General features: G+C 38.5%; 1 protein-coding gene across 1 annotated transcript in view; it reads left to right on the top strand.

Moving 5' to 3' along the window:
- The window catches only part of DDX10 (DEAD-box helicase 10), a 272,994-nt gene that overhangs the window by 222,487 nt on the left and 28,634 nt on the right, over positions 1–21,873 (top strand). The window contains exon 17 of the mRNA XM_042907262.1: positions 14,572–14,711. Coding sequence (XP_042763196.1) covers positions 14,572–14,711 — 140 coding nt within the window. The remainder of the gene's footprint in view (positions 1–14,571; positions 14,712–21,873) is intronic.

Below are 21,873 nucleotides of genomic sequence, written 5' to 3' on the forward strand. Positions count from 1 at the left end.
CAAATGTTCTTTGAATACAAAGTTCAGAAGTTCAGCTGTTTTAAGTTCCTGCCTTTGGGTATCTCCTTAATACCCTCTATTTTATCCCCCCCTTTCCACATGCCTCTGGTTAAGTTTCTAATCCTCAGAGATGGGCTGGTCTCTGTCAGTCCTTTTCTCTGCAGTGTTATTTTGGAACTACCTTTATTTATTTATTTTTACTCCTCTGTGTTAGGTTACAAATTATTTGGACTTTTCTGGAGGCATCTGTTAGCATTATTTGTTTGTAATCTTGGGCTGAAATTTATGACACCCTTAGGTAGGTTACAAAACCAATTACAGAGATCTCAGGAGTATATTGAGCATAATAATTCCCAAACTTTTGCATTTCAAAACAAATAGAAAATGAGGAATGTACACAGTGTTATCACCTCTTGTTATTTTTCCATTAGGCACATTTAAAAGCACACAATCATCATTATCATTATTTTACAAAAAAAAAAGATAATTTTCATTAGAATAAAATGAAGTTCTTTCCTACAAAGTTGGAAATTTTGCACCAACATAAAGACATGCACAACAATACTGAGAACTATTTTGTAATCCTAAACTTTACCTTTACCTGGCTAAAAAATAGCTAATACAGATATTTTGTCCCCTCAGCAACCAAAAATGTTTTAGCTCTGGATCCCAGGTCTGTCCACTTTCTAGAATAATTTGCAGTCCTTTGCTTCCCTTCTGCCAAAACAACTACTTAGTGTCATTTATTGAGTTGCCTGCATTGGCCAGTTCGGTACAAGGCACTTCATTTCCTCATGAATCCATAGCATCACTAATTAGTTCTTAATACCATATTAATTCACAGACAGTGAAGCTCTGCTACCGGAAGCTTGTGATTTCCCACTAGTCCTGCATCTGGAGCAGTGGGTGGACCCAAGATTTAAAAGAAACTGCTCGGTCACCACCTCTGCTGCCCCTGTACTTTCTTCCCACACAAACCCCATCCAGTCCTCCCCCATTCTAGTTTTAGTTGTGGGAGAATGCCTGACCTAAGGAGTTCCGTGGAAGCTAACCCCCGGTGGAGGTGGTCTTCTGCTTCCCGAACTGTGCCAGACTCTGGCAAGGCACGGCATCTGTCCCGAGGACGGGGGCAAGGGGGTGGGAGGGTGGTGGTGGTGTTCCATGTTCCTTGATTTTTTCAGGGTCGACCTTCTGTGTGCCTATACAGTTTATGCCCTGTGCCTTTGCTTATGTTATACCTTCAGCTGAAATGCCCTTCTTCATGTCCTTTACACATTCCAATCCTTATTTGGCCTGAGCAGAACTTAAATGACACTCTTTATAAAACTTAACATCTGCCACCACCACTGCCCCATCCCAGCCTTCCATTCCTGCAGAACATATATATTTCCTTTCCTTGTATTAGAATTACCTGTACTTTGTGCTTTTGAGATATTTGTGCTGACTGGCCTACCTGTTCCCTTGTTTGTAATTCAGATAAAGACTGCGGAAGGATAATTCCTTATAGAGTAGTTACTTATTAGCAAATAAAATATTTAAGACTGCAGCATACATTTATGAGCTTTTCATTTATTCAGAGCAAAGGGATGCTTTGTAAAGTATTTTCGATAAATTTCAGTACAACCCCAGAGTATTCACGAAATTGAAAAAATAGGGTAAAGTATGTCATAAGGTACATGTAGGGTCATATATAGTGCTTAGTTTTAATCTTGGAAATAAATGCTGTAATAAAAAGCTAGCTACAAATATAGAAGCTAAAATTTAAAGCATATGAATGTTTTCTAATACAAACCTTGGTTGGGGGGGGGGGGGGGGGGAGGAATGTGTTGGCTGTCTCACTTGGTCCAGGGATCTGGGATCACAATTAGCTACTGCATTACATTTTTGCAACAGATACTTTCTGAATGTTTACTATGTGCAAGGTGCACATGATAAGGGGCTTTGAGGGATACAAAGAGAAATAAAATCTGTTTACTTCTCGTAAAGTACTTCTAGATTAATAGAGTCAGTAATGTAGGGACATATATACAATTGTTCCCCCTTACCATGGCAGTATGTCCAGGACCCCCAGTGGATGCCTGACATAGTGGATAGTACCAAACCCTATTTGCACTATTTTTTCCTTGTACATACCTATGATAAAGTTTAATTTATAATTTAGTCACAATAAGAGATTTATAACAATAAAGTAGAACATTTATAACACTGTATTATGATACAAGGTATGCAAATATGGTGTCTCTCTCAAAATACCTTATTATACTGTACTCTTATTTTTCTGATGATGTAAAATGATAAAATGCCTACGTGATGAGATGAAGTGAAGGAAATGACATAGGCACTGTGATGTGGCGCTGGGCTTTGTTGACTTTCTGACAGTATGTCACAAGATCATCTGCTTCCAGCCCGTGGTTTGCTGCAGAGAACTGAAACCATGGACGAAGACTCCTGTACTTCCTTTCTTTCACTGATGAGTGACATTTCATTGTATGCATATCCTACATTTTACTTACCCATTTATCATTTGTTAGGGCATTTGGGTTGTTTCAACTTTTTGGCTATCATGAATAATACTGCTGTGTGCAAGTTTTATTTATGTGTTAAGTTTTTGTCTGGACATATATTTCCATTTCTCTTGGGTGTATACCTAGGATTGGAATTACTTGTTTGGTAACTCTCTTATTAACTTTCTTAAGAACCACTTGTTTCCCAAAGCAAAGTACCCTGTAATCTCAAAGTCCTTGTTTGATCTCTCCTCCTCTCCCCTGGAGTCATTGATGTGATAATATTGGGAGTGGGAGGGAGGGAAAACAAAGAAGAAAAAATTTTTATTACTGTGATTTTTTGTTTTAACAGACAGCTTATGTAAGATCAGCCCATATTGGAAATGATCTAATTTTATTAGGAAGCAGACTCTCAGAACACGGCAGTCTTAGCAGAAGTGACTGAAGCCCCTCTCTATAAAATGCTAAAAGGAGAAATTGGTTTCGTTTGGGAATGTTCATTCGCTGACATCTCATTCAGTGATATCAGAATCACCTGTTTCCTTGGGAAATACACCATCATGATTTGTAACTTTTACATCTGTAGGGGATGCTTCACACACTATTAAGCATTTTTACCTTTTTGAATGCTCACGGTTAGTGAATTTTCACGTTCTGTTGGGTTCATTCATATGCATTTGTCAAAACCTGAATTCATTCAATTTAATGATGATTTTAAATTGCTATATAATTTTCACCAAACATGTGCCAGTTTTAGACCCTGCAGGGAGTAGTTTTCCACTAGCTCACTGAGAGAAGTTGAGGTTGCCCTTGGATTTCCCCTTGGAGAAATGATGAATGGATAGAACAAACCACAAGGAATGTAATAAAGCTAATCATTCACATGACTAAAAACCCATCTCGTCACTGTTCTGTTGCTCTAAAGCTAGAGCCTAACTTGGCTCTGTTAGAGAAATGAAAATTTTGGTCAAAGATTGCAGATATAGCCATGTGGCAGAGGGGTACACAATCCCACTCATTCTTTGGCTGCTTTATGAATTGCTGTTAGGAATTCTTGCCCTTAAAAATGTTGAGTTTATGACTTCTCTGTTTTTCTGCTTGTCAGCAGCCTGAAACAGTTCTCAAGACTGGCATATGTCATTAGGTAATTGAAACCTAAATCACGTTCAGGGCTTTCAGGGACGAATGATCCTTCAAGATTCAGAACTGTCTAATTTGAGGCTTATGTTTGTAGAATCAATTCAGTCCCAAGAAATACAGTTGTACCAAGCATTAGTTCTTGATCAGAGACAGGAGGCAGGAGGAATGGTTGGTGGCTCATGGACTGTTAAAAGTTATGGCTCTTCTTCCCTCCAAAATGTGTATATGTCTATACTAATAATTTTTTGATACTGTTTCATTAGTTTTGTGGCTTCCAGGAACCCTATGTTAAGAACTTCTAATCCACGGCCCACCCTGTTACCATATTGGAGAGGCCATACAAACTTCTTGTAGAGTCTTGCAAAAACAATATTTCATCTCTTTGACTTCAAAAACATTACTTACTCATTGTAAGACACTTTTTGATTGAAAGAAGGAAAATTCTGTAATCCATGTCCACCACCCAAAGCTTCCCCAATACATTTTTTTTTTTTTTAACTATATAGTCTTTATAATCTACTGTTTCATTGTGAACACCTTTAGACACCATTAAAGTATTCTCTTGGGGGTCCTTTATTAGTATACATGTAAAATTCACTGTGGTGTTCACTCAGGGATTTTGACAAGTGCATAGGTGTGTTCGCCTGCCACCATCAAAGATACACAATAAGTTCATCATCATCTCAAAAAATTCTTTCTTGCTGACCCCGCCCCCCAACTCCTGGCAATCACTGATCTGTTTTCTGTCCCTGGTTTGTTGTTGTTTTTACCAGATTTTAATATAAGTTGAATCACTGAGTATATAGCCTCTGAGGTCCATTCTCTTTCACTTAGCAAGGTGCGTTTGAAATTCACCCATGTTGTTACATCTATCAGTCCTTGTCACTGTTGACTAATAGTCCATTGATCAGACTATTTACTACTTGGTTTACAAAATAATATTTTTATTTATTCTTGAACTACTTTTGCTAACATTCTAACATTGATACTTTGAACTCTTTGTGACCTTAATCAGTTGTATGGTTTCAGTTCTATTCTCTTTTGTGTATAATCTCCTCTTTATTTTTTTGTTATGAATAACATCCTTTCCTAAAGAGATTAAATCTATTGCACATTTCTGCCCATGTTAGAATTATGTTTGGAGAAGGCAGAGGATACTTAAAAAGGATAAGATGACCAAACTGCTGGAATGTTTTTTTGCTGTTTGTACGGTTCTGCTACTATTGATGATAAACATTATTGCAGACTTCTTGTTGTGCTTTTCTCACTGGACGCTCACAGCAACATTGAATGGTAGATGGCAGCGTTTAGATTATACAGATGAGGAAACAACCTCCCAGAGTTAGTAAATTGCCTCAGGACACACAGCCAGCCAGTGGCGGGGCAGTCAAATCAGGGTCTTGTGACTTGTTTTATATTAAAGCATTCATTATGACAATAGTGGCAAACAAATTTGTATTTTATTTAATATCTTATTTGGTGTAACTTTCCTCTGGAAAGAAGAGAGTGAGAAAGATGATCCATAATGGAAAGCACTATTATTTAATAGGATGTTATGAAATTGTAGCATCCTCCCTATCTTTCAGAGCTCTGTGAGAGAGTCATATATTAAGTAAGCAAGTAAATAAGTAATTTAGGAAGAATAATGAATTTTGTGCAAGGCAGTTTTAGAAGGAATTTCATTTTGTTGAAAGTCTTATTAAGGTTAAAATGCTGAATCATAGTCTCTTCTGTCAGTGCTGTGTTTCAGATTACATTCTTCTATAGCAGTGCTCAATGGCAAGTGTGTGGTAAATAGTTGTTGATTGAATATTCCAAATTCTGAAGATTCTTTAAAATTTGGGACTTGCTCTTGAGGCTTTGAATATTCATGTGCGAGCCCTTTGCCTGTCATTCTGAACTATGTTCACTTCATGTATTAAGTATATTGCCTCCTTATAGTCTTTCAGTCAAATATTTCTTTTGTTTTGGAATGCTTGAAAAAAATTAAGAAGGTACTGGCTGGAATTCAGGTAAGCTCAACTGGATTTAAGAAAGAAATTATCTAAACAGATGGCCTTTGCCTGAATTCTCCTGCTTGTTCCCCCTGATGTCCTTTTTTTATCATCCCCAACATCCCGTGTTCCCTTCTCAGGTTCCTATGTGATCAGGTGGCCAGGGCTGAAATGTGTTGCCTTCCTCTGATTTGCTAGGTTTGTCTCATAAATGCTGGAAATTAGGACAGACAGATATATTTCTGAGCAAGAACTCCTCAATTGTAGAGTCCAGAACCCTTGATCAGAGTTGGGGATTCGAGTGCAATTCAGCCAGTGTACATATTAGAAGTGCAGAAAATACCCACTTTGAACAGATACCAAAGAACCAAGTAGACATATCAGCCTTAGGCCAAAGCCCAACGTTAGCATTATGAAATAAATTTCCAGCAGCTAGAAACTGAAAATATTCTGAAATATTTTAATTAGTACACCATCGTCATTAAAAAGTGAAGGAGTCAGGCTATTAAAATTTGGAATTGTGGTTCAGGAGCAGGGACCTGTCAGCACTGTCAGCTGCTCCTGTGTTTACCATGCTGTACATGTGTCTCAGTAGATAGATGCTTTCAGCCTTTAATATCATTAACCTTTTTGTGCTTCTAGTTCAGAAAAACCATTTCCATAATTTCTTCACTCAGGAAGTTCGTACCTGGGATTTATAGCTTGGGTAAATCTCAGAAAATCAGTCCATCCCTAACTACTGAAGATGGTTGGCTGTCTTCATCAATCAGAATCTTTATTTTAAATTTCAAAACTATGAAGTATTAATCCTTTCTTAGAAAGTTATTTTGAAGTTTTATTAGTGAGAACAAAATGTGTTTTGAATACATCATTTTTCTCTAAAATTTTGTTTTCTTCACCACTTTTACATTCTTTTACAGGATCAGAAGTAGTTTATTATAAATTTTGGAATTTTCCCCTTATGAAATTTTGATGTGTCAAAGCTGACATTCTGCTTTTTTTTTTTTTAATTTTTTTAATGTTTATTTATTTTTGAGAGAGAGAGAGACAGAATACAAGTGGGTTAGAGTCAAAGAGAGGGGGAGACACAGAATCCGAAGCAGGCTCCAGGCTCCAGCTGTCAGCACAGAGCCCGATGCAGGGCTCGAACTCATGAGCTGTGAGATCATGGCCTGAGCTGAAGTTGGACGCTCAACTGACTGAGCCACCCAGGCGCCCCTAGGAAGGAATACGGACATTAAATAATGAATTCACTCTAGGTGTAGCACTGAAGAGAAATCCACAAGAAATTTTACTAAGGATGATGTTTAGAAATGTTTAATCTGAGACTTGATGACTTGGAATGAACCACATGTGATATAATAAAAAATCTATTTGGTTTTGTTCTTGGTTCTGGACATTGAACTTCTAAAATCCTTGGAATTTCCTGAGTGATAGGAGTATTTTATTACTCATAAGGAGCCCCTGTCCAGCACACTTGAGTTTATGTTCACGAGGTAACTCAAGGAGGAGTCTCTAGATAGCTTCAGAAGGGGACTGACTGGTCACCAGAAAGAACGCATGATTAGAGGGTGGGAACTTTTAGCCCCACCCCCCCATCTCTTGGGAGGAAATTGGGCCTAGAAATTGAGTTATAAGAACTCATGAACATGGGGCACCTGGTGGCTCAGCCAGTTAGGTGGCTGACCGTTGGTTTTGGCTCAGGCCACTGTCTCACGGTTTGTGGGATTGGGCCCCTCCTCAGGTTCTGTGCTGCTGTCACAGAGCCTGCTTGGGATGCTCTCTCTCCTCTCTTTTCTGCCCCTCCCTTGCCTGCCCTCTCTCTCTCTCTCTCTCTCTCTCTCTCTCTCTCTCTGCCACTTTCCTGCTTGTGCTCTCTCTCTCAAAATAAATAAACATTAAAAAACAAAACAACAACAAAAATTCTCGAACAGCAAGATTCTGAGAACTTCCAGGCTGGTGACTATGTCGACATGCTAGGAAGGTGGCCCACCTGGAGAGGGCCTGGAAGCTCTGCACCCCATCCTCACTCCATACCTTGCTCTATGCCTCTCTTCCCTTTGGTTGTTCCTGAGTTGCAACCTTTAGAATAAATAAACTGGCAGTCATAAGCAGGGCAGTTCCCTGAGTTCTGAATCGTTATACAGAATTATGGAATGTGTGAGGGGGGGTCGTGAGACTCCCTGAATTTGTAGTTGGCCGCGGGGAAGCACAGGTAATTTGGGGGCCCCATCTGCAGCTGGCATCTGATGTGTTGGCAGTCTTGTGGCACTGAGCCCTTTACCTGTCGGTTCTCTGCTAATGCTGCATGGTGTCAGAGTTGAATTACTGGGACACTCGTTTGGCATTGGGAAATTGGTGTCGAAAGGATACCACGTTTGGTGTCAAAAACCACCATACACCAGGCAAGGGGAAGTGGAAGAGGAGTCCGTGGAAAAATACCCGGTGGGAGGACATTGAGGTGAGAAGGGGCTTGACTTGGTCTAGGACCTGAAAGAAGCTGTGTCCTGAAGGTTGTAAGCAGGTGATAGACATGATCAGATTTGAAACTTAAGAAAAAACAACCACAACATTCTAATTACAACATAGAGAATTGATGTGACCAGAGAGGGGAAGAATGGTTCTGGGGAGTCTCATGAGGAAGCTAGTGTGGGGTTGCACGCAGGAGACACTGGAGATGTACTTGGGAGACCAGGGCATTCAGAGCGGAGGTGGGTGCATGCAAGTTGCATGGAAAGCAGTGCTCCATGTTTTAGGAAGCTTATAAAATATGCCCGCTTCTGAAGAAATGTTTGTATCAGCAGCAAATCCAGAGATTTTTATGGGGGAAAATTGAGATTCAGGGTGATACAGGAGAAGACCTGTACATCCAGGTTCATGTGACCTTGGTTAAGTTATTTTGTCCTCTAAATCGCAGTTTTTTCAATTTGAAAACGAGAACAGTGGTTACCTTCTTACTTCATAGGGCTTGCGAATCACATAAGATGAAGTACGTCAGAGCCCTTTGTGATTTGTTGTTGGAGTGCGATACTTCGCATCTGTGTTTCTTGCCATCCTCAAAACCAAAAACAAAATAGAAGTCAGTTGAGTTACATTTCTTTTTCAGATATTTTCTTCTGTCCTACTTATGATTGAGTCTTCCAAGTAACTATTTTAGGAAAAGCCATTCTTACTTGAGGTGAAATATTTTCCTCAGAGGTTCTGAAATTGTATTTCAGGAACAGCCGGTTCATAGAGGTGACCCTGATCTCTGTGTGTGTGAGGCCTTACTTGTCGGGCCTTAAGAGAGAAGAGAGGAGTGCAGGTGTGACAGTAGGGGTTCTGGTTTTGTTTTGAGCTGGGGTTGGGGAGAAGAGGTGAGAGAGTGATTAGTTAGGTGCAGGAGTGCTTTCATCTTTCAGCCTAGAAGTAATTCAAGAGAAGCATGTTGACAGTTAGGATCCATAATCAATCAGCTACATGTTCAAGGTCCCATAACTTGGAAGACTTCGTTCTGTAAGCTATTAGGCATTTAGCAGGGCCAGTGGAGTCCATTCACTGTTGCTTGGCTATTCCCCAGAAATAGCAGAACCTGGCGTTCATGCTAACGCTTCTCCACGGGTAACTATCCTAGAACAGTTCGTTTTATGGTCAAGGTAGGGTATGGTCAAGTGTCTCATTCACTCTGCATCCCCAGAACCTAGTCATGTGGACTTGAATAAAAGTGTTTTTGTAAGGCATCTTCACAGTATTTACCAAGTTGCTTTCTTAAACTGTATTTGACATATACTGTTATGCTTCTGTGCACATTGATTCCCAGGAATTATTATTATGTACCCATTTAGTCCACAGAACCTGATTGGTTTTCTCTCCTTAACATCTCTCAGGCCTGTCCCCACCTCCACTTCCGTGGCTACTTTCTTCCTCGAATCCCTCGTTCCACTTGGATTATTATAGTTTTTAAATTGATATCCTACCTTCCAACCACCCTTCCCATTGCTGTCAAGGTGTAGCATTTCTAAGGAAAAGATTTAATTACTTTCCTACTAAAATGCTTAAACATTCCCTTTGCCGTAAGTTTCTAGCCATGGGGTCCTAACACACAGGGGTACATCAGAGTATTTGTGTTCTCACAAAGGTGAACCCAAAAGGAGATAAAGATGAGTATCGTGCCTTTTTTATAAATATTCTTTTAAATGATTTGTGGAACCACAAAGAAAGACAAAATCGGCTACATTTTTTTTTTTTTTTTTTTTTGCTACCTTCTATGGCTAGAAGGAGCATACTTCTAAACTAGACCTCACGAGAAAGACACGAGAAAGTACTTTTCTCCAGAATGTTTTCATTATGGCACTACTCCTAGTGACTTTTATTTATGCTTTGTATTTGTTGTAAATGATAATGTTTTTGTTTAGTTTTTAATAAATTGAAGGCATCAAAGAAGCACATTATATTTTCATATTACAGATTTATAGTTCTGTATTTCTGACTGTACAAAGAATGAGCCAAATAAGAAAGATCAATATAAAAATGCCTTTTTTCCCCATCATCCCTACATTTCTAGTAGTTTGAAATTGTGTTTTCTGAAAGGAGTGATTGTGAACTTAAATTCATCTGTCATTGTCTTGAATTAAGGTGTCATTGCAGTACAGACAGTATGGGATAGGCATCAATGCTGTGATTGTCTTATAAATCAGGAAGCAGCAGAACCCAAATGTTGTTAATTGGAAGAGTTATATTAACACAAACTTTCATCGTTCTGAGTATTTTCCTTCAAATAGTTAAGTCTGTACACTGGAGTATTGAATGAGATATTTATACTGAGTCTCACTGTCTAATTTCTTTCTCCTGTTATAGATATCTTATGGCCACGTGCTTTATAATAAATGCTAAAAGAGCATATTAAATGGTATTAGGTGTTAAAATGCAGTTAAATGAAATATTCTGCTTGAAGTGTCAGAGCATAGGTCTCATGCCCACAGAGCAGGTGGAAATTAGAGTTATTCCCACCCACAAGGAAACCATAGAGAGAGTGAGCCTAACTCTGCTTAAATCCTTGGCTGAGTGTCACATTTTATAGGCTCATAGGAAGCCAGGCTAAAAAAGTAGCAATTGGAAGCCATAAGGACAATACAGAGATATAAGCAGCCAAGCACCCTGAGTTGGAGTTTGTGGTTTGAATCCAAGTAAGATAACTGCCTAATAGAATATAAATCCAGTAGTCCTCAGAAAAATGGGACAGAATTCAATTTCCATATCAGCCATGTCTATTTTTCTACAAAAATACTAGAGATGGAGTTAGGCAGGAAAATGTGACCCATACTGAAGAGAAAGGCATTCAAAGAAACGATTAGGCCAGATTTGAATTAGGCAAAGGTTTCAAAGCAGCTATTTTAAATATGTTCAGGAATTAAGGTATGTTCAGAGAATTAAAGGAAAGTATAATATGAATGAATAAGCAGAGAGATGATCTCAGAGCAATGGAAACTATGTTTAAAACAAAACAAACTTGGGGCACCTGGGTGTCTTGGTCGGTTGGGTGTCTGACTTTGGTTCAGGTCATGATCTCACAGTCTTTGGGTTCAAGCCACACATTGGGCTCTGCACTGATAGCTCAGAGCCTAGAGCCTGCTTCAGATTCTGTCTCTGTCTCTCTCTCTCTGCTACTCCCCAGCTTGCACTCTGTCTCTCAAAAATAAAATTAAAAAACAACAACAACAACAAAAACAAAAAACTTGGAAGTTCTAGAACTGAATTACTTTTAAAAAAAATTGCTGGATGGCTTCAAAAGTACTTTGGAAATATCGGAAGAAAGGAATAGCAAACCTGAAGACAGGGTAGAAATGACCCTGTCCAAAGAGCAGTAAGATAGGTGCCTGGCTAGCTCAGTTGGTAGAGTGTGTGATTCTTGATCTCCAGGTTGTGGGTTCGAGCCCCACATTCGGTGTAGAAATTTCTTAAAATCTTTTTTTTTTTTTTTTTAATTTTTTTAATGTTTATTTATTTTTGAGACAGAGAGAGACAGAGCATGAACAGGGGAGGAGCAGAGAGAGAGGGAGACACAGAATCTGAAACAGGCTCCAGGCTCTGAGCTGTCAGCACAGAGCCCGATGGGGGCTCGAACTCACGGACCGCGAGATCATGACCTGAGCCGAAGTCGGCCGCTTAACCGACCAAGCCACCCAGGCGCCCCAAAAATAAAAAAAACAAAACAAAAACACAAAAAAAAATTGAAGAAAAGTGAACAAAAGCTCAGAGAACTGTGAAGTAGGCCAATATACATGTCCTTGCAATCGTGGAAGGAGAGATGACAAAGAGGCATACAAATATTTGAAGAAATAATGGCCAAAATTTTCCCAAATGTAGTGAAAAACATGAAATGATAGATCCAAGAAGCTTGCAGAGCCCCAAGAAAGACAAACACAAAGAACACCTTGCCCCAGACATAATATGGTAAAACTCTGTGATGAAGAGAGATGTTTGAAAGCAACCCGAGGAAAATGATACTTCTTGCTTGCATTTCAAGGGAAAAATCAAAAATATTTGCTGTTAACCATAAAATATGAAGAAAATATTTTGGAAAGCTTGTATCCACCAGTAGCTTCCCCATACTTTTTTTGCAAGGCACTTCTTATGATATCAATGTGATATTAACAAATGTGACCTAAAAAAATATTGTATAATAAAATGTGTCAACATTTTAAGATCCATGTAAGGAAGATCTGCGTACTTCAGTGAACCAGTATTTTCCAAATAGCTGATGCATGATGTTATGCAATCATTCACTGGTAAAGGATATGTTCAAAGTGAAAAGTAGACCAATAGATTTTAATGTGATAGTACAGAATGGCTTCAGATTCTGCGTTACAACTATTTGTTAAGAACCGGAGTGCCTGGACGACTCAGGTGCTTGACCATTCTCTTGATTTCAACTCAGGTCATGATCCCAGGGTTGTGGAATTGAGCCATGCCTCAGGCTTCACGATGAGTATGGAGCCTGCTTAAGGTTCATAATCATTCTCTCTCTCTCTCCCTCCCTCTGTCTCTCTCTCTCCCTCCCTCTGTCTCTCTCTCTCTCTGACCCTTTCCCATCTTTCTTTCCCTCTGCCCCTCTTCCCTGCTCATGCTTGCTCTCTCTTTCTCTCTTTCTGTCTCTCTCTCAAAAAAAAAAAAAAAAAAGTACTCACCAGGGTTTGTGTTATCAAAGAAAAGTCAAGTGCAGTTACCTGGAAAGGCTATTAAATGACTCCTCCCTTTCCTATCTCAGAGAGACTGGATTTTCTTCATATACTTGACCTGGAACAATACACTGTGAAGGCAGAGTACATTTGGGCCTCCTGGTGTCTTCTTTTAAACTGGTTATTAAAGAAACTTGCAAAAATATAAAACAGTGTTCTTTTATTGTGGGAAATTATGGCTGTTTTTCATAAAATATGCCACTTATGTTAATATGTAGTGAATTTTATTGTTACTTTTAAATTAGTTTTTTAAATCTTAATTTCTAATACAGTAAATAATCCACGTTCACAGAAGATCTTTGGAGTCTTTCATACTTTTTAAGTGTAAAGGTGTCCTAAGCCCGAAAAGTTGAGAGTCGTTTTGAGTCTGCTCTGTCTTCAAATTCCTTTGAGAGCATCCAACTGGAAAATTGGAAAGATCTTGTAGCCCAGGAGATTAGTGTTTTTGAGCATATGATGATATTCACTTTTTGTTGATATCCTTGATTATTTTCAAGTAAACCATATAGTCTGCTGTGGAGGATGCTGCTTACTGCTTCTGATGACAGCCCTCCCCAATTTTGATACATTTTTTTCAGACCTGTTATTGTCAGCAGGGAGAGTTACCAGGAAAGCAGTAGGGGCCTTTTGCAGTGGTGACTAATCCTTCTTTTCTTTTCTTTTTCTTCCTTTTGTTATGTTTAGAGGTTATCAAGGGAGAGATGTTCAGAAAGTGTTAGAGGGCCTCTATGGCGGCCTGCACCCTCCCTTGCTGTGCTATTCTGAGTTGTTATTCACTTTCTGGGAAAGAACATTAAACATTTGAAAACAGAATCATTGACGTTTGTCTCACATGGTGTGAAGAGGAATTATAAAGATGGTAACGGAGAGAATTTCATCCAGAATTTTTTTTTAGTCCTACTTATAATCTGTTAAATGCATGTGGCGATGCTTGGTTTTGTAACCGAGTAGACAAGAAGCACAGTGTGCCAGAAATAAATTTTCTATAAGGGTGGTCATTACATAAACGTGTAGTAAGTTTATTTTAACATTATATTACTTTGTTCTTTGACAAAAATAACCCACTATAAAATAAAAGCAAAAAAAGCCCCCACCTACGTACCTGCTTGCATGAAACTGAATTATTCCCAACCTCTTCCATGTATTACTGCATTTCCTGTCTCTTGGTATTTCTCTCCTTTTCCATTGTTTTTAGTGACTTCATACTTATACTGGAATTTAGAACACTCGTTATTAATGAGCTTATATAGACCTGATTGTTAATTTTAACACTTAGATTACTGTGGTCATAAGGCCATCAGGCAACAAAGGAGTTCCTGTACCTTCTCTTCTGGCCTTTTATATTTTCACATAATATTTTTGGGAAGTTTGAAATTCACTTGTGTGTGAACAGGATCACTAAGACAACTTTATTTATACTTTATTTCTTTGACAGTTAAGTTCTGTGAAAAATAAAATTTTTCTCATGTTGTGCTTAAGGTACTTAATGGTGATTTACTTTCTGAACCATATTTTCGTTGTAATTTTGAAATGACATGGGGTTTCTTTCTCTTTGCAAATGATTATCGTTCAGAAAGTCACATAGAGGCTTTCACCAGAATAGAAGCCTTCAATTTGAGGCTGTTAATTAGAGAAGTATTTATTTGGGTCTAGAAATAAGACTTGATTATTCATCAGCTGTTTTCTTAAACCACAATTTCCCTTGTGTTTTCTTAGGCCAGAGATGAAGAGGAAGCTTTTCTGGATTGGAGTGATGATGATGATGATGATGGATTTGATCCAAGCACACTTCCAGATCCAGATAAGTACAGAAGCTCTGAAGAATCGGACAGTGATGATACGGAGAATAAAATTAGGTATGTTTTTACTTCTGGTAGCACTAAATATATGACTCTTCTCCTTTGAATCCAAAGGGTGTGTAGAGACCAACGTCGTGTAGTCTTCTCATTATTTTAGGGGCTCTCTTATTATTTCTGTAATCACTGTTAGTTTTAAGAGTATTTTAATAAGAGTTGTTTTTTTCTTTCTCTATTCTTCCCGTCTTTCTCCTTCTGGATCCTTTATGCATAAGTACTGGATGCACTAGGGTATATTTAATACAAACAGAGGCAGAATTTTATTTTGATTTCACTGTCAAAGGACTCTTGAGAGTGTTATTAAAAATTCTCTCTGAATTTTGAAAAAGAGCAGTTATACTTTCATATTCTTTGATATAAAATTAAGTAACAAATACATAGAACAATGGAAAACTTATACATAAACAGTGCTTGACCAGTCTTCTCAATTTAAAATCTGTTCATCTGCAATGTGGACTTATTTGCGACCATGCCAAAAACAGATGGAATGTGATCAATTGAATAATAGTGTGATTTGCTCAGCATTTGTTTTCATAGTAGTGTGTATTAGATTAAATTGAGATTGCATTGATTTAAAAGTTGAGGGCACTACACTTCATGGACATTCTAAGCCAATGATCCTCCTTAGGCAGAAGGGAGATACTAATGACAGATGAAGTCATGACAGATTGAAGGAAAGCTTGACCACTAGCTGGAGATTTTGGAGTTGGAGAGAGAGGCCACAAAGAGCTAGAATCTGGTTTTGAGTAAGACCATTATGAAAAAATCTCAAAAAAAGATTATCCTCTAAGGAGATGGTGCTGACAGGGGACATTTCAGAGTTAATCTTTATTTTGATCTTGTGTTCGTTTAAACATAGAATTATTTTTATAATACTGAAATGACATCTAAAGTGCAGTCTTCCCAAGTGATACCAGAAACTTGAGATATCAGCTATTGGACAGCTGGGTAGTGGACATAGCAGTTTCAATACCACAAGAGGCACCAGAGGTGAAAATAATTTGATTATGATTTAAAAAAATATTTAAACGTGTGTCATAAGGGTTAAATAACTTCATTTTAGGGCATAGTGCTGATATTGAGCTTTGAGGGTGAATATGCATACTTTGCTTCAGAAAGTTCCTTGGTATACATGTTGAGACCTTGATGAACTATCAGTATGGTTAAGTGTGCTGTCCCTTAGTTCTAAAATAAATGTCCCTTTTTCAGAGTTGGTTTGTGGGATCTCCATTTTGATAGATGTGATCTAACTCAACATGTATGGTTTGACACGATTAATTTCTTTTAAAAGAGAGAATTCAGTTGAGTAAAATTTAAAGATTTTAATGGATTTTCTCAACAATTCATGAATCAGGCAGCATCCCATTAGCAGATACAGAGATCCTCCAAAGAGCTTTAAAAAAATGAAAGGTATAGGTAGAGGAGAGCAGGAAAAGGAATTTTTTTTTTTTTTAATCGAAGAGTGGATTATTTCAGACAAGGTCACCTTCCTGTTGGGGATGGAAATGGTCTTTTGGGCAGATGACCTCACTAGTGCTGACCAGGTGATTCCATATTGACTGGCTATCAGTCACATTCCTAGGAGAGACTGAAGCTGCAAGTAGGTTAAATATCTTGGTTTGCTGATATGAGGCTTGGCGCAAGTCACTTCATTTTGGGTATGTTGTCTCGTCTTTAACTTGGAACTGTTTCTGAATAATTTTACTTTCTGGAGAGAACATTCATTGGTTCTTACAGTTTGTTGTTCAACATATTTTGCATATCTGTCTAACATACCTTTAAAACACAAAACCAACCTTTGAAGTTTTTTTCCTAACATTTTTTATGATAGCTTCTGGGTCATCCTTAATTTGTGTGCAGTAGAAATTTCATTTCATTTTTCTGGCATTTCTTACCCTCGTAGTGACATTGCCCTGCTACCACCTCGTTAATATGACTTGTTCTCTAATAGCTTCACGTGTTTCATCCTCTTAGCCTGTAAATGCCTCAGAGGTAGAAACTGTCTTTTGTACCAACACATGCAGCTCTTGCCTCTACTCCTGTGTCCAGTGTTATGGTCATAAGCACAACGAAGGCCCTGAAGTATTTGAATCAATTAATTGACTGATAAAGGAGATTTATAGAGTGAAAAAAGAGAAGTATAATTATAAGCAGCTATATGATTGGCCCTAATAGTTTAAATGATACAGGAGATGATAGAATAGACGGTTGGAGCAGCCAAGTTCAGATAGTGTAATAGTGAGGGAAAAGAAGGTCAGAATACCTTGAGATGCCAAAGCATCTCAAAGAAGAATGTTCATATGGAAAATAATTAAGCATTCAATGAAAATTAAAATAGTTTTAATTTGGGGCACAGCTAGTAAGTCTGCTTTAACAGGGATTGAAAGGAATTGGTAAACTTGTCTTAAACTGAAGAAAAATCGTCCTTTGTTGAAGAGTATCATCAACACGGACTAAGGAACTTACCAGCAGTTTTGTTTTTGTTTATGATAACAGTGATTATCTAGTCTGATGCTCTCTTCTTGTAGATGAAGAAATCAAGGCTTTAAGGGATAAAATAATCTGTGATCACAATACTAAGTTAGAGGCAGATCAGCATAACCTATGTAAATCACATCGACTCTGTAGATCTAATACTCCAGTGAAATTGTATAGAATTATTCCAGCATTAGGACGGGTAGCTTCCTTCCAGTTTTATGTCATTTGGGTAAAGACTTGATCCATGAACTAACTGTAGGGTAGGTTTGACTAAATTGTGGTTTCCCAACTTCCAACATTACTGACATTCTGGCCCAGATAGTTCTTTGTTTTGGTGGGTTGGGAGTGATTGTGGACTGTTAAGCATCTTCCCTGGCCTCTACCACCAGTACTGCCCCAGTGCTTCTCCAGTCGGGACAACCAGAAATATTTTCAGACATTGCCGCGTATCCCTCAAGGAGCAACATCTCCCACTGGACTAGACCCAGGATGACAGGTCCATATTACTGGTGGTTGATGTCTCCATGCCCCATCTAGGATTTATTCCTTTCCAGTTAGCCCAAGCAGTCATTCTCAGTATGGCCTGTGTCAGTCTGCTGGGATTCCTAGCCAAGGAAAAACCAATTTGCCATTCTTGAACAAAGACAGGATGTGGGGTAGTTACAAGTAACAGCCTATGTGTGAAATTCCTATATATGCTCTACTTCTCTTTTTCTCCCTCTTCCCTTCTCTGTTAAAATGACCTCCTTGAAAATGAATAAAGGTAGTGTAAAGTAAAACCAGGATTGTTTTTAGATAAATAAAAGTATTCGCAAGTAAATCCATATACACTACAGTTTTGACGGTAGGAATTGCCGTTGCTACTGCTATTTATAATAATAGCACTAATGCACTTTTACTGTCTTGCTCCAGTTCGGCTGCGTCTTTTTTCCTTTACCTCTCATAAACAAGAATAGATGCTAGGATTTTGTGATGTCAGCTTTAGAGGGCTCTCCTGGCATGTTCCCAGGTTTTATTTGCTGCGCTCTTCTAACCTCAGCTCAATAATTGCAGGAACAGTGAGTGTTTCAGCTTCTTGGTCATCTCCTCTCTCCCAGTAGGTTATTCCTTGGTTATTAACTTTGCATTTTCCAATACGAATTTACTTTTATGGGACCAGATAGCACCAATTAGAAAATGGCTATTAGTCTCAAAGTAAATAGCATGAGCTAGTTTCTTTGAAAGTTTCCTCTGGGTATTTCTTTTTCCTTCACTTCACTGACACCCATAAATATTCAGCATGAGTAACACTTTTGTCTCCCTACATGGAAAGACACTTAAGTCAGTAGGAAATAGGCAAAAGAGAGCCCAATGTAGTGGGGAATGACTGAATCTGGGGTCAATAATTCTTCCTCAGGGAGGCGTGATAGTGTTTTAAATAGTGTACCTCCATCTTCTCAGCACAGTGCACAGTGCAGAATTTAAACCATCCTTAACCCTCTGTAGAATTATCAAAATTGTCAGCTCTACCACTGCTTCCCAAGGCGTTCTGATGTACAAGATTTGGCTCCTTTAAATTAGAATGACAAAGAGAGACCTCTTAATAAATATGATCCCAGGGACAATGAAAATAATGTGACCTTGAGTTCCTTTGAAGGAGCTCTAAGAAAGCTCTCATTAGTAGCTCATTTATCCTCAGAAAGAGAGTTGTGAAATAGGAGGAACAGTACTGTACCTCATGGTACAGACGAACGTCAACTGGCTCAGCAGCAGCAGCCAGAACTCCATCAGAGGCTCTAAGCTTTTGTGTGCTCCTTTTGAAAACGGAGAAGAGAAAGCTTGCTTTGACGCGGTGTGTTTTCTTTCCTCCTCTTTCCTTCTTACACATTGGCCCAAGCTGTGTTTTACCCTGTAGCTTTCCTTTTGGTTCCTCCTAACCGTGGAATTAGCATAGGTAGAGTTACTGCAGCGTGTTAGCATCTGTCATGGTCGTCAATGTTGTTGTTGTTGTTGTTGTTGTTGTTGTTGTTGTTGTTGCTATAACAGAACAGTTTGGTAGGAGACCTAGCTCTTTGCTGCAGGGGACTTTGTGACATCATAGAATGCAGTGGTCTTCTAGGAACTGCACAGAACCATGTTCTTGAGTCTAGTGAGTTTTGATACAGAGGAAGAAAGGTAAAGATTTCAGAGGAAGAAAGACCTCAAATATTATAATTGTTTTTGTGCTACTAAGTGATTTTTTAAATTTATCTCCCCAACAGGCTATACATGCAATGTATTTATTTATACTGCTTTCGCAATAAAAATATTTGGCCATGTTCTATATGTGGTGCCAAGAACTGGAGTACAAACCTTCTGTATTATTTCAATCACATTCTACTTATTTAAGAATTAAAAATGTCCACTTACCTGTTAATCTCCAGCTTGTTGTAATATTTCTTCCATCCATTCTTTCACCTAAGAATTTTTTAGTAAGTTGTCATGTGCCAGGCGTAGTGAGTGCAGGTACAGAGGATAAAGCATAACGAAAAATCCCTTTCCTGCTGTCACAGTTTTTAGTTTGGCAGAGGTTACAGACAGCTCTGCATGTATTACAAAAAATGTGGTGGATACCTGCTGTGATCTGTGCCCTGGGGGAGGCAGTAGGGAGCAGGGTAAGTAGGGGATGAGCGCAGAGAGCAAGTGATGTCTCACCTGGGCTTGGTGAATCTGGAAGAGCTTCCTGAAGGGAGTGACGTCGAAGCTAAACCTGAAGGAAGCTTGAAGTCTTACCCGAGCCAGAGGAGGTAGCTTGCCCTTCTAAAGAGCGAGGCAAGAGTATCTTTAACTGTATTCCAGTTGAACTCTTCTTTCAATAACATTGTTCCTTTTAGCTGTGCCTAACAAGCTGAGAGATTTGGTTCTGAGCATGCAATATAAGATTAATTTTTGTATATCTGGTAGCATTCATCATGTTTGGTTTATGGCCATCTTCATGTGAATTGCTAATGATGAAAATCTGCAAAGTAGTGAATACGATGAAAAAGAAGCAACTGGGGTGTTCAAGATATTCATTATCCAGTCAAATTAAGTTTTTAATATTTATAATCTTGACCTTTTTCAAAAAAAAAAAAAAAAAGGAAAGAGAAAAAGGTTGTGGTGAGACTTTTACTGCCTAATATTTCAGTGTTTTCTTCACAGACCACCGTCCCTGGCCATGGCAGGTTGCTTTATAAAGAATTGTTATATCAGTGGAGTGTTTGTTAGATTATTCTGGGTGACATAAGACCCATTACATCTTTAATTTGTACTGTACTGAGACTATTGGCATAATTTAGACATGATAACTTCTATATGGATTGATGCCTTTTCCTATGCAGAGTAAACGGTTTTACATCTACTCTCAGGAGCTGTTCTTTTTGGCTTGTGTGATACAGCTCTGCATCAAAAGATTGATGAAGGATTTTTATCTGTTTTTTAATTTGTTTGAGGTTTTGTTTTATTTTTAAACTGTGTTCCATTTTGGGGCTCCTGAGTGGCTTCGTTGGTTGAGCAGCCGACTTCGGCTCAGGTCATGATCTTGTGGTTCGTGGGTTCGGCCCCACGTCGGGCTCTGTGCTGACAGCTCAGAGCCTGGAACCTGCTTCAGATTTTGTCTCCCTCTGTCTCTGCCCATCCCCTGGTAAGCGCTCTTTCTTTCTCAAAAATAAATAAACATTTAAAAAAAATTTAAACTGTGTTCCATGTTAGTTTTCTGTTTTTGAGTGAACTTGCATGTCTTTAAGAGTTCTGTCCCGCATGAAGGAGGTGATCCACGTTAATCTGTATGGTTTCTTCTCATGTTGTTTTATGATATTTCTTCAGTAAATCTTGCTTTGCAACTTTTCTGTTAAGACTTAACAGTCGGCTTTGTAATATGTGAAATGCTCTCCACCTGCAGTAGAAATGTATATGACTCAGAAATGAATTTCTGGGCAAGGAAAGTGCCTGGAAAGCATTTTCATTTCTTTTTAACTGTTTTTGGTTGGGACTGGGTATGGCACATTACATATTTTATATGAATTTTAGAAGAATTGTTGGTGTTGAATCTAGGGGAGGGTTATTTAAAAAAAATTTTTTTTCCCCTCAGGGTCTAGGTGATTATGAAAAGAAAAATACTATTGACTGCAGTTTCCATTTACTTGAATCCCTGTTCATTGGTGGATCCAGTTGTGGGTGGCAGATGGGGAAAGAAGTCAGCTCAGCTTAATGATATATTGACTTTATTGTGTGCCTGCCATTCTTTTCTTTTACTCTTTTTAACTTCAAGAGATTTATCCCTGATTGTAATATGCCTAGCAACTTTCAAGGGAAAATCTCCATCATCTCTTCTTATTTGTGAAGTACAAAGTTCTATGAACTATTGAATTTCATAGGGCTTTGACTAGAACTCAACATGAATTGTGGTTGACAAGAAGTTAATTTAATTTAGTTTTACTTTCTTTAAGTTGTGTTCATTTTATCTTTCTCCTTTTTGACATTGCCCTAAAAACAAAACCCAACAGAATATCCTGAGCGGTGTGTAGCATGAATGGAGAAACTTGTAAGGCAGATTGTTGGGTTGGGTGTGGGGAAAGCAGTATCCTTTATCTTGGGACTTACAGGGGAAAGGGTGCTACCCATTGAGGAAGGAAGGTGTTATTTTCTGGGGTGGGGCTTAGGATGGGGAAGATGTATTTGGAAATTT

Source organism: Panthera leo, chromosome D1, assembly GCF_018350215.1.
Source record: "Panthera leo isolate Ple1 chromosome D1, P.leo_Ple1_pat1.1, whole genome shotgun sequence".
Lineage (NCBI taxonomy): Eukaryota > Metazoa > Chordata > Mammalia > Carnivora > Felidae > Panthera > Panthera leo.